The sequence below is a fragment of the Cebus imitator genome, unplaced genomic scaffold (assembly GCF_001604975.1).
Source record: "Cebus imitator isolate Cc_AM_T3 unplaced genomic scaffold, Cebus_imitator-1.0 Scaffold533, whole genome shotgun sequence".
NCBI classification, from domain to species: Eukaryota; Metazoa; Chordata; class Mammalia; order Primates; family Cebidae; genus Cebus; species Cebus imitator.
Window position 1 is genome coordinate 1131441 of NW_016107848.1, and position 14417 is coordinate 1145857.

General features: G+C 31.6%; 1 protein-coding gene across 6 annotated transcripts in view; it reads right to left on the reverse strand.

Moving 5' to 3' along the window:
- The window catches only part of ZDHHC21 (zinc finger DHHC-type palmitoyltransferase 21), a 72673-nt gene that overhangs the window by 46449 nt on the left and 11807 nt on the right, over nucleotides 1-14417 (reverse strand). For all 6 annotated transcript variants that reach the window (XR_001820651.2, XM_037733511.1, XM_017514681.2 and 3 more), the window contains 4 exons: nucleotides 12817-13015; nucleotides 11468-11566; nucleotides 5321-5432; nucleotides 1956-2094 (listed from right to left, as the gene is read on the reverse strand). Coding sequence is in view for 5 of the 6 variants with exons in the window: in XM_037733511.1 (XP_037589439.1) it covers nucleotides 1956-2094; nucleotides 5321-5432; nucleotides 11468-11566; nucleotides 12817-12970 (504 nt within the window). In the remaining variant the exon portion in view is untranslated. The remainder of the gene's footprint in view (nucleotides 1-1955; nucleotides 2095-5320; nucleotides 5433-11467; nucleotides 11567-12816; nucleotides 13016-14417) is intronic.

Below are 14417 nucleotides of genomic sequence, written 5' to 3' on the forward strand. Positions count from 1 at the left end.
TTGAATGTCTATTATATGCCAGGTAAGTTTACATATATTATCTCATTTAATCTCATTATTATTCACATTTTCAGAAGAAGAAAATTATAAATCAGAGAGGTTAAACAATGTGTCAAAGCTTATACATGTAATAAGAAAAAAACAGGCTTTTAATAGGTATGTCTGTCTACAAAGACAAGATCTTTCCACTACCAGAGGCTGACAAAGTTACTGTAAGGAGCCAGGCAGTTAATATTTTAGGCTTCAAAGACCATAGTCTCTACCACAACTATTCAATTCTGCTGTTACAGAACAAAAGTAGCCATAGACAACACATACACAAAGGAGAGTAGCTGTTTTCCAACAAAAAACAGGCAGAGGGCTGAATTTAAACCAAGGTCCACAGTTTGCCAATCCTGCATGATACTACAATGCATTCATTACCTCTCAAACAGCCTCTATTAGTTTTTCATTTACACCACAAATTCTCCTTCTCTGCCACTTAAAAAAAATTATTACCTTAATTCTACTGAGGAATTTTATATTAATGCTTTTCTTATTAGACTCAATTATTTGAAACATTAGGGAATATGTATATTCTTTTACATGATCTAACTTTAATGCCAATTATATCAGAAGTTTATCTATAAATAAGATGAAACATTTCTACAACTATAACACTAGCATGCATTATATTCTGTGTGAAATGTCAAACACCTCAATTTAAAATTACCCCTTTTGAACTTTTTGCAGTAATTAGTCTCTAATTTTAATTGCTCAAGCTAAATATAATAAGCATATTCACCATAAGACCCCCCTAATATATACAGCCAAGCAGCGATAGCAAATGATCAGGTATACTAAAAAGATCCAAATATCTTAGACATTTTCTCCCTGTCTCCTTTATTCCAAAATTTAATTGTATGTGCCTCCAATAAATTTATTTTTTCTAATATAAAAGATTTAAACAGTATAAACTTGTGTAAACAGGAAAGGAAAATTTGCTTCTTCATCAAGGGATTTATTCTTTCTTTCCTCTTTTTCTCCTTACCTTGCATCCTCACGAGTACTTGTACAATTTGTCTGTCTGCACCTCCTCCCACACACACAGTTTTTTTAAAAAAACAATCCAAGTCCAAGTAAAATAGAAAAAATAATAGTCAAAAACCACACAAGATCAGATTCAAATCCCAGCACTATAACTAAATCCAGTTGAATAATCACTTCCTAGCTTTATGCCTTCAATACCTTATATATTAGACTTAGCTTATATATTGGGCACTATATATACACACACACACACACACACACACACACACCCCTTATATATTGGGAACCATATATATATATACATACACATACACACACACACCCCTTATATATTGGGCACCAATGTGAGAATTAAAATGAGATCTCCATAGCACAATATTGATAAGGAATTAAAAATTCTAACTGCTGCTATCATCATCATCATCACCACTATTTTGTGCAAGTCTTAATAACTATTGCAGTTCCTCTACAAAGTGAGAAGGTACTGCCTCAAATGGTATATACATGGGTAACTTTTAAAGCGTCCTGCAAATTCATCTTATCATTACTGTTGAAAGTCAGGGAGAAAAAAAGTTCTCTTTCTCAAGAACATAACTATTTGAGAACCTTTTAAAATTAAATTCTACATTTTTATTCCTGAAAAAAGAACATTTCATCTTTGTTTTAAATTATTTTAGATATTTTTAAACCAAGACACGTATATTAAAAGATCCAATGTGTTGCTTTCTAAAGAAAGCCACTCAACACTAATAAATAATCAGAAATGAATTTCATTAAAAGAACATTTCGGATTAGGGACCACTTTCTCACTCCCAATATAATTCAAAATTCACCAATTTGAGGGTTTTGTACTTAAAGGAACCACATATTAATAACTGTATGCTAATATTAGTGCTCTAATGTTAGTGGATATAAACATTTCTTACCAAATTACGCTTTTTTAGTGGAAGAAAATAGTAATAGTGGCAGAAAGAAAACATCAGTGCGTAGCAAGTAAGAAGTTCAGTGTAGAAACACAACTGCAGAAAGAGCCAATGATTATCTTCACCAACACAATTGTTAATCCTAAAGAAAAAAAAAGAAAAAGAAACTATTTTAAATTTCAGTAAGTTTATCTCAGGATCAGTAAGACTAAAATAAAAACAAATAATATCACATATGCTTAACTTCAAGGAGATATGCTAAGGCCACTCAAAGGTCACAACAAACTATGCAAAGAAAAGTATAAATACATCATTTTATATATGTAAAGCACTTCACAAAGGATGTCCACATGTTATCCTCCTTCAACTTGTAACAACTCAGCGAGACAGGAAGAGCAGACAGTAGCCTCCTGTGTCACTGACATGGAAACAGGAACAAAGGAGTTAAGCCTCTAGTCAGAGGATGTACAGTTAGAAGAGACAGGGGCCAAGAGAGCAAGAACCCTGCTTTCCTGTATATTGCTCTTCCTTTATGGCATTCTAGCTGTGGAAAGCAAGCTGAATGATCTGAAGCAAAACAGCTGAAACTTGCCACTCTGGCATAACTGCTAAGCATTCACCATTTTTTTTCATTTTAAAATCTATCCCTGGTTGCTAAAAATAAAAATGTATTCAAAACTATTTACAGATACATAGAGCTATACTTCCACCAACACAACAGTGAACCCTAACTAGGAAAGATGATTAATGTTATAATCAAAAATTTTCAAGGCTATTTAAAGCTGAATATTTTATTACTCCAAAGTTCTTGTATCCAAATTGTCAAAGTATTCTAAAATTCCAGCAAAAAAAAACCTTGATCAAAACTATAAATTACTTTGCACAAATGTTTTCACTTCAAAATAGTATTATACTGTCACTGAAAAAGAAATGATGTAACAAGTTTCAGTCCTAATTTAAGTTGTTCTTTTTAACTTGTCATTAAACCATTTTTAAAGTCAAATACAGAACTGAACTGAAAAAGCTTAGAGAGGCATTTCTTAGGCTTAAGAGTGCATGCTTTGTAAACATGAAAATCTGCTGTACTTTGTTATTTGCAAGCAAGACTATAAAAGAAGTGTGCTTATGTATTAATATACACTCAGAAATGCTCTTCAATACCTGTTGATTGAAAGCTGACTTATCCTTGTTCCATCCTTCCTGTCCCCAGGAAGTTTGAGAAACAATGTCTGTGATCACAGCATTCTTCTTAATCAGAACAGCTTTAGCAAGCATTAAGGTCCTCAATCTATATGAGTTCTTTTTGTAACATTTAAACTACTTAGAAAGAATGATCAGGCCAGATGCAGTGGCTCACGCCTGTAATCCCAGCACTTTGAGGTTGAGGGGGGCGGATCACCTGAGTTCAAGAGCTCGAGACCAGCCCAGCCAACATGGTGGAAACCCCGTCTCTACTAAAAATACAAAAATTAGCCGGGCATGGTGCATGTGCCTGTAATCTCAGCTACTTGGAAGGCTAAGGCAGGAAAACCAGAGGCCAGGAGGCAGAGGTTGCAGTGCGGCAGAGGTTGAGATTGCACCACTGCACTTCAGCCTGGGCAGCAANAAAAAAAAAAAAAAAAAAAAAAACCGTGTTAGGCAGTTAAGTAATGCAATTTCTGAAAACATCAAAAATTTTCCCTGCTTCCAATTTACACTGTACATTTCCCCTCTCTCTGAACATTTCAGCAGTGCTCTATCAGGAAACTCAATCATAAATATTCCTGAATTTAAGTCCCTTGTCTACCCTCCTTTCTGATCCTGCAGTCCTTTCTACTTCCCCCTCACTGCTACCAACTTCTGAAAACTTGACTAAAACTATGGAAGCAAGAGGCCTAGAAACAGAAATCATCCCAACGTTAGAATTAAGGTTAAACAGCACCTTATTTGGTCACCAATAAGTGAGTTTTTCCTAGTTGATTATTTTTTTAATCTTAAACTACTGCATTCTTTTGAGAAAAAAGCATCAATATCCACTTGTATCATAAACATTTATATTTTAGTTAGTAAGAAACACTACTATAAAAAGTGCTTAAAAACTGAACTTTTCTGTATGATTAGCAATTATCTAAATACATGTTTCACCTAGCTTTTCTTGAATCTATTACCATTGTGATAGCAAATATCCAATCACTGAGCTTTACAAAGTTACTTGAGAATCTGTTTAGATTCAAGGCACATTTCTGAGTATCAACTACATGCCATATACTATTCCATCTTGTTGACAGATTCAGAAAATTTTTAAATTTTTATGTAGTTACAAAGTGCTTTTATCTAAAATGCTCCATTTTTTCCTATTTCAGGAAATTATCTTCTATTTAAATAATCAGTCTATGCAAAAAAACTAATTTTCACTGAAAGTTTGCTGATTAACTGTGGTATCAAAATAAGTTACCAAAAATAAGGAAAACTCTAAATTGACTAACATTAGAAAAAGCTAAATTCTACTTGAGTCAATTTTAAATAAATGCAATTATAAATTAAGAAGCCCACTATGTAGTTAAATTTACATATATGCATGTATGTATATACAAATATAAATACTACATATATGTGTACAGATATATTTGTAAAAATCTACACTATACCAGTTTAAATATTTATACAGAGAGCCAATGCTAAGAAAATAGAATTAAATACAATACTTTGTTCACAGATTTTTGTGACAGCTTTAAAATGAGATACAATACAGAATTCACATAGCATTTGTTTTCAAAAATTCTATTTCTCAACTGAGCATTTTCTTTAAATATTACAAGAGAGCCCCCTATTGACCAAAACTCTTGGCAGTTCTGCAGAATCAGCTAATTACCACTCACATACTTCCAACATGTGCATAATGGTAGCTATATCCAATACAAAATGCTTAAAAAGCTTTAAGGGGTAAGGAGGAAGTTATCAAGTTATCTAATATGTGTCATTAATTAAACAAATGAAAAGGAGATACAAACATTTGGATGTACATGGTTTATTACAATTAGAAATAGCTACCGTTTAAGTACTTCTTATGTTTTAGATATGGCACTAAATGTTTTATATACATTGCCTCATTTAAAACAATCACCTTAATCCTTTTGTATATTAGGCTGCATGTTAATTCTTAGTTTTTTTGTTAAAAATCTCTCTGTTACAAAAAATAGGATTTTTATGGAAAAATTACTTTGGGAGTTGACAGAATCATATAATTTAAATAAAGATATCCTTATTAAGATACTGTAAACCTGTATAACTTTAACATTGCTTTTGTTTAAAGCTGCTAAGATTTACATTAACCATCTCGCTTTTTTTTTTTTTTTTTTTTTTTTTTGCTAGAAGTGAATTATTCTTACCATGGACAATGATGATCCATTCTCCTCACACAGTGGCCGCAGCGGCTACAGTGATGGGAACGCTTTGGTCTCATCAAATTACACTTGTTACATAATTCCCAGAACTCCCTTTCTAGGGAAGGAAATTAAAATCCATTTAATGAAGGCAAGTAGGTAATGCTGACATTTAGCAACAACTGTTTAGAAGACTTTATGGGAAGCCTTCAACATACAACTCTAAGAGATTTTTCTGCTTCTGAGCCTTCAGTGTAAACGTGTTTGCCATAAATGTTGCTGTTCTATTCTATATATGTCTTATTTTGTATGTTCCTAATTTAAAAGAATATAAAAATAAGACACTATTAATAATGTGTTTGTATTCTGGGTATACTGTGAGAATGTAAGTAAAATCCAATGACAAAACCCTAAAGCCCAACCAAATTATTATACTAAAACAATTTTATTTAACCAAATTGATTTCTAGAAATTTTATTTTTAAAGGCGCTAAAGAAGAAATAATGCTGACCCTGGTTTCAGCTGATTAGTAATTTGAAATCAAGCCTATAAACTCAATTGAAAAACAGAGATAGCACACCCTTCCACATACACTTTCCTTAAATCATTTAATTTTTAAAAATATCAGTAGATGGGTTTGGGAGGTTCTCAGTAGTGAAAAATGTTGTAAGATGACTACTATTTTTAATGAAAATAAAGGAGTTCTCCACAGAACACCGAACTACCACCAAGTAGCAGTTCCCTCTACTCTGTAGTGAAAGAGCACACAATTAAGTTATGTGCTAAAAGCACGAAGTTTACATAAGAGAAAAGGTTTTTGTTTTCATTAAAAATTATCCCAATCAGAGCCATGAAAACTATGGAAGAGTCAGCGATCTAGAAAAGACAATTGTCTTATTATACAAAAACGTATCTTTTAAATATATGTTGGAAAGGAACTTTACTTTTACAAAATTCTTTTAATTTTCATCTTCTGTGTTTATACTATCCCATAACCTCATTAAAAGTATGGCCATAGTAAGATTAACTTAACTCCTACATTCAGATTGAGTATTAGCATATGAAGAATGGGACCCTAGCACACAATAGGTAGTCACTAAATGCTTGCTGATGTATGAAAAATCTAAAAATCAAAAAATGAATGAGACTAAATAAAATGAAAGATAATAGTAGACGGTATTCAATTTTCTAAAAAGATTCTCTATTTGAACTCCATTATTTTAGTTTAATGGTCAGGAGCAACATGAACATGCTGGACTTTTATATAGTGAAGTGTTGGGAAAATACTCCCACTACAGGTATCTCTGAAGAAACAAAATATGAATAAAACATATATCAAATTAATTGTTCCAATAATATGAAAATTGTGAAATTATTTCTTACACTTGAAATCTCGTTGTAAAAGAAAATCCTGTTTCTTATTTTAATGAAAATAAATGTGAGAGCAACAATATTAAAGCTTAATTTACATACAGTTAAAACTAGTATTATTTACCTGTAAATGAAATAAAAACTCGTTTAATATGTAGACTCCTATTAAATGAGTTTTTATTTCTTACAGGTATTAAATGAAATAAAAACTCATTTAATATGTAGACATGTAAACTCATTTACAATGTCACAAACATATCATATCCCACTCCCCCACTTATTCAATGCTCCCAAACATCCCAATGTTAAAACTTTGAATTCACACATTGCAAGGAATATAGACATGAAGGAGGCTCTCCACAATGAGCCAATTTTCATTAAAAGGCAGTATGAAAACTTTGTTTTTATCAGTCCCTCAAAACATAAACATGGTATATTCATTATTGGTAATTTCTGAGAAATCAACATATAATATTGTACAGAATAAATTATTCATTTCATACCTAAAATATATCCTCAGAAAAGAGAGCACTTGGCTATAGTCAGAGAAAGCCCTAATTTTGTAATCTAGACCACAGATACAAACTATAGTCTGCAGGGAAATCCAGTCTACCACCTGTTTCTGTATGAACTATTACGAGCTAACAATAATTTTTACAATTTTAAATTATTGAAAATAATATGTGACATATAAAAATCATATGAATTTTAAATTTCTGTGTCTATAAACAAAGTTTAATGTGCTCATCACTTACATATTGTCTATGGCTGCTTTTGTGTTTCAATGGCAGAGCTAGGTAGTTATGACAGAGACTGTATGGCCCATAAAGCTGAAAATACTTACTACAGGTCTTAAGAAGAATTTATTTGCTAATTTGCTAATCTATGGTCTGGACCATAAACTAAAGAAAGAACTTGAGTCATTCCTTTGATAACATGAAGATACCACGTAAGTATCTAAAATGAGAAATACCTGTAAAAACTCAGTTTCACAAACCTATATGAGTACGTACATCCCTATATGTTTAAGGAACAAAAGAGAAATCACTATTGTAAAAAAATCTAGGAATTTAATTGATCATCTAGAAGGTGTTTTTGCCTTATGTAGCAAGAAAAAAAATCCAGCCATTTTAACATACCCTACATATCTCTAAAGCCTTTCTGAGTCATTTCCCTTTCCTCCCTTTAATCATGCCCACATAGGATCCTGGTGACTGATACATTCTGATATCTGATGATTTTTGTGCTAGCCATGTAATGATATAATACAAAAGCCTATGAGAAAAAGAATTCCACTGAAAATTTATGATAGCTATAGAAATATCAAAAGCTAATAGATACATTTTTAAGGGAGAGAAAAATCAAAATATAAAGCATAATGAAAAAAAGTGAGTAAATAGCATCATTTTGTTTAACCTGGATATTTATTAATGCTGTAAATGCTTGAATGAATATAATGCAATGATTGGTTTGGTTTTGTTTAACCCTCAGAAAGGAAGGAATCACGCTCTACTTGAGTCTTTTAAAAGACTCACATTTTAAGGGGCCTTCTCCCAATTAATATATTTTAAATCCAAAGTAATGCTTTAAGGAGAAAAAAAATTACCTAAATCAATACAAAGTTTGGGTCATAACAGAGATTCCCTGACAAGAATCAGTTGTCAATGTAGGAAATAAGTGTCAATAAGTCTCTCAAAGATCACATTTAAAAAGCAATATAAGAGGGAGGATAAAACCAAAACTATGCATGAATACATGACCCTGATCACTTGAGTACAGGCATCCTTATAGCTTGGGGTAAATTTTCCAAGAGACTGCATCAAAATAAGATGCATTTTTTTTTAACTTCAAAGAATTTCCTCTGTAACACTATGACAAAAAATGGCTCTAGTAATGACAAAAACACTGATGTCGAACATGCAAGTGAAAACCTTGATTAAAATGTTCTGAAGTTGATTGCAGTGATGGTTACACAACTGTGGGTATACTAAAACCCACAGAATTGTACACTCTAACTGGGTAAATTATATGGCATGTAAATTATACTCAATAAAACATTTTTAAACATAGTTAAGAGCGTGAATAAAATTTCATAAAATATGAAAGTGATAAAAATATTTCTAACCTGAGGTGCTTTTATTTTATGTTTTTTAATTTCAAATACACATGTGAATAATTCAAATAATATAAACAAAGTTGTGATCATTTCATTTGACTATTTCATCTACAGGCTTGAAAGCTTATAAAGTCAAATTCTGGGAATCTCTTCATGGGAAAATGGAACATTTCCTTATATTCAAATTGCCTCATATATTTAGGGATCACATATATATTAAAATCATTGTGTTTTAAAAAAGCAGAAAAGCATGGAAAATATTTCAGAGTAATTCAATTAAAAAAAAAAATGTTACAAACACCAAAGTATTAGGGCTTTAAGTTTCCTTTTCTGAAGAATTAATTAAATGAAATTGTTCAACCTTCAAATATTCCTGAATAAATGTCACTATTCTATAGTTTCAACTCTCTAGGAATTTAATATTATTTTTCAGTGTTAAAATTTTGTATTTTTTTTTACTAAATTAAAATCATATTTACAAAAGAATCAGGTAACCAGCACAAAAAATACATGATGACTTAAGTTTTCCCTAGATTCATAATAAAAAGCTAAAATTATCAATCTGTATATAGATCCATGGAAACAAGATGACAGAAACAAGGTTCTAGGTCTCTGGGCTGGGTCTCACACCAACAACCAGCTGTTTAATCCAGGAAGGACAATCTGTTCTCCTGACTACCTACCTCATACAATTACCATGAGGATCATGTAATATGTGATACCAGAAGACTTTGGAGAAACGTTAAAATATGATAAATAAGTGTACGTTTGTCAATGGAGTGAATGGGAAATTTTTTGGACTCAGGGAAGAAAAACAGGTCACATGTCAACTGAAACAAGATATAATGCAGACATCCAAACAGCAAGATGCCAGGGTGTCATACATCACTACAGTCTAGGCATTAAAGACAACAGAGTTGTTACATGTGGACTCAATTAGGTCTAAAGATATAATTTTTGCAGTACATACAATGTTGTTAATATTTTAAATTTGTTTCCAGGATTTGTTTTTATCACAAAATTTTTCATAAAAATTGGGACTCCCTCTGTTCTCTTTAAGATTTTAAGAGCTAATAATCTAACTGCATGACAATTCTACTACAGCTGAGTAGAGACAACTACTTTCAGATAAGGTATGAAATTTTTAATATGAAATACTTCCTACCTGGCCCCTCTCATTGATTTGCAGTGTCTGGAACATGTAGGCATTTCATTCTTTCACCACTGCAAACTAAAGAGTTCATCAGAAACGGGTCTTCAAGTTAGAAAATACCTGTTTCTTTGATTTTCATGGGCCACTGGATTTTAAAATTGAAGTAGATAACACATGTATACAATATTTTAGAGAGCTTTTGGCTAAGCCAGGTGGGAAGAAAAGTGATTCTATACAGATTGCAGAGTGCCACCCTCCCCACCTGTCTCACTGCAAAACACATTTACATACATCAACTTCTAATGACAGTCCTACTGCCTTTAAACATTAATAAAAACTAATATTTAATGTAGTGTTCAAAAACTTCTAGAGCAATATAAACATCAGTGTAATATTCCCATTAAATCTCTGAATTTTCAAAGCCAGCTAAGCCTCTAAATGGTGGGTCTCGAAAAGCAACTATCAGAATTCAGAGAAGGCTTCATAAGTAACCTGTCACTTAATCTAATTTCGTAAGAAATTACTGCACTGGTTCCCAAACTTTGCTACATGCTGGAATCACCCGAGATCTTTCGAAAATACTGATACTTGGTTCTTATGCCCCAGATATTCTAATTTAACCAAATGGGGTATGACCTGGACACTTAGATTTTTTGAAGTTCCCCAGGTAATTCTAATATTCAGCAAGTTGGGAGCTACTAACTTACTATAAAAAGTACTTTGGTTCTTTAATGTACTACACAGACATACACATTTCTTACTAAAAGAAAGTTCAGAGAGTTCTCAAAGCTTATATAGCAAACAATCAAAAAATGAACCTCAGGAATGAAGATAAATAAGGCTGTACTATATATACCCAGTAAGTAATACAACAAGCAATACATTTTAAATTCATCTTTTACATCTGAATAGTCATTATGCAAGAGTAATCAAAAATCACCTTCAACTGAAACTAGAATCCTTGCCAATTTTTTCATTAATTGTTAGAACTTGGAAGAATACAGACAATAGTATCCTTAATACTACAAATATTTATTCTAAGCAATATTGTATTTATAATATGACATAAGTGGCACCATCAAGAAAATTCCATTATAGAATTAAAATATAACTTCTCAGATAATCATTTATCAATCAACAAATATGTACTAAACATCTTAAACGACAGAGGTTCTCTGGATACGAGGGATATAACAGTGAGTAAATGAAGAAAACAAAAACAAAAAAAACTACACTCTCACAGAGCTTATGAAGATCTAGAATGGGAGGAGGAAGACAAACAAATAGACAAGTAAACTGAAAAGAAAACCAAAAGATGGATGTAGTATAACTGCAGGGGTACAGGGGGAACAGGGTTGCAATTTTAAGTAGAGAAGTTTGGAAAAGACACATACAAGCAAATAAAGTGGTGTTAGATGACATATATAACCAATATATATTAAAAGCAATAAAATATGTAAATAAAGACAATAATTCTGGAATCAGCAAAACTGATAAATGCAGAGTACCATACCTCCATGTGGGATCTTAGGGTTCTCGGGGAGTCTTCCTGGATCAGTTATTGAGGCCCTCACTAAGGCAACCAGACAGAATATGGCAATGCCATAGAATACTTTAAAATAAATTAATTAAATAAATTAGTTAACTTACCCTTCAAAACATTTTATCAACAATCATATTTAACGTTTAAAATGTATATTTTAATAAACACTATCAGGAGAAATCATTTTCTAAAGATTAAAAAATAAATTAATTGATTTCACTCACCAAATAATACTGCCAAGAGGACTATCTTAAATAGTCCTAATTTTAATTATTATTACTAATTTTAATTATTTTGAATGATAACATAAACTTTTTATAAATGATTCTTTAATAACACAGACTTATATAGGCTCACTTTTAATTACTACATGTTCTATATTTGAAAGGATCAAAATACCATTTTAAATTCTACAATTAAACTTCTTCATTAACTAATTGGGTATCTTCAATATTACTCTGAATTAATGTTGTTCAACTGTCCCTTTTGATAGATCTTCAAATAATTAATTTGAGAATTAAGGCTTAGAAACTTTTTTTAATTTTAAAATTAACAGGCAGAAAACAAAAATAATAAGGGAAAATAGATATGGCCACCATAATTCTACATTTTTAAATAATAGGAATAGAGGAATTCTGCCGGGGGGATAAAAAACAATACACTGTATCCATGTAAAAGGAAACAGTCTGAGCGTTCAGTCAGTCAATCAGGACTGACTGCATAGTACTGGTAAGTTTTATCATTTGTATAACAGAGATTGTATTTCCCACAGTTCACGTGAGGTCAAAATGAGGTAATGTACATGAAAATTGTAAGTGCCATGTACATGCAAAATATATAATTTCAATTTGATTATTTTAATCATAAGCAAGCCATCACCAATTGGCTAATAACCATCCAGAGTTCAAAGTGTTATCATAATAAACTTCATAAACAATATTTTTCTTATGAAATTCTCACTTCTCAGTAATGTACACTATTCTCTATTCTTAAAAAGTCTACATTTGTACTTAAGTACAAAACTGCAATATTAAAAATACACATAGACATATAAGTTATCATTACTGTGTCAGTTGTCTATTTTTAACAAAACGGTCTTTACATACTTTCCAGTTAAATATGGAGATATCACTTTTATCTAACTGCAAATCTATAAAGGCCATTATTTCTCTAAGTCCATAAATTCATAAATACTGACAGCACTGCTAAAATATTAAATATATTAAAAGGATGGTTATCACAGTGGCACTACACTCCAAAAACATTTACAATGAGAAAAATAATTATACAAGAAAATAAATAAAGATCTAGAAACTTACTTATTATTAATATGCCTGGAATATGTCCTTCTTCATAGTGAGGAAAGAGGACAATTTTGGGAATTATAACAATATTGTACAACCAAACAAAGACAATCAAACCCATGCAGCACCAACCATGTGGGTCAACAACAAAGTGAATCCGGAGACCCATTTTGCAATCTTATAACTGCCTGCTAACCCACAAGAAAGGATGATCCTAAGGAGAAGGAACAAAGAAAACAATTACTTACATAGAAATATTTGACTAAAGCCTGTATTTCTGGCAACTTTTATAAACTGACATTAAGTTTTCTTTGCATATTTGATATTTTCTTCGTATAGCTGATATGTTTATTGATATTTCTTTGTATATATATTTTTACAGTAAATACTTGGGAAAACAAAGAAGTTTCAAGATATTCAAATTTTATCATAAGCTTCAAATAATTTCAATGTTTCATTATGAATTGCTAACACGGGTATAAACTGGAATCATCTACTGAATTTGAAACACAAGTTTGTCCTTAACCCAGTCCACCAAAAGATTATGTACAAAAATTTTTAGCAACTTTAATCACACCAGTCAAAACAGTGGTTATCTTGTAGTGACAGGGGTGTGTATTAACTGAAAAGGAACATGAGAGAACCTTTGAGGGGTTGGAAAATGTTCCATATTTTGACCCCGGTGGTACTTTATGGGTATATACATATGTAAACATTTACTGAGCTATATACATCAGATTTGTGGACTTGAAACTACAATATGACATTTTAAAGTATTTTGAAAAATTACAATAAAAAGTGAAAAGTAATCACAAATCGTGAAAAATATTAAAATTCATATAATGAAGCCCAACAAAACTCATTATGATCAATTCAAGAAGACTCCTGTTTAACTAAAGCATTTTTTAGTTGAGAGTTAACAATATGCCAACAGAATTCTCACTGAGACACTTAAAAAGTTAAGATACTTATATATAAAGGGTACCAAAAAAGTGACTTAAAATACATCCATACTTTGGTAGATATAACTTCCAATGCTTCAATAATAAATTGCTGGATAAGGTCTAGGGGGCACCTTTTACATAAAATATAATGGTATAATAATAAACTAAGACAATTGTTCTCTAGCCTGTAAGAAAACCGAAAACACCTTGAGAGCTTTTGAAAAATACATGTCCCCAGATCCCATTCTACATCTACTGAATTGTGATTCTTCAGAAAGCTCAAAAAACAATAAAATGTTGTAAAATGCTCTGCAAGAGTCTGGTAACAGCTGACTGGTGTCTAGGAACCACTGACCCATGTGCTTCACTAACACTTCAATGTTACCACAATGAGTAGAACGTACTTAGTTCAACAAATATTCACTGAGCCTCCACTATATACCCATCACTTGCTAGACACTGCAGATACAATGAAGAAGACATGGTCTTTGCTTAAAGGAACAGTCTAAGAGGAAAACGAATCAGAAAAAAAGGTTTAATATGGTATGTTCCAGATTTGCAGACAAAATGTTAGTAGGGGCACAAAAGACTGGACTAGTTCAACGAGGATTCTAGTAAGACTTCCTCTAAGAGGTGAAACCTGAGATCAGTCTTAGAAAGTTAGTAAAAGTT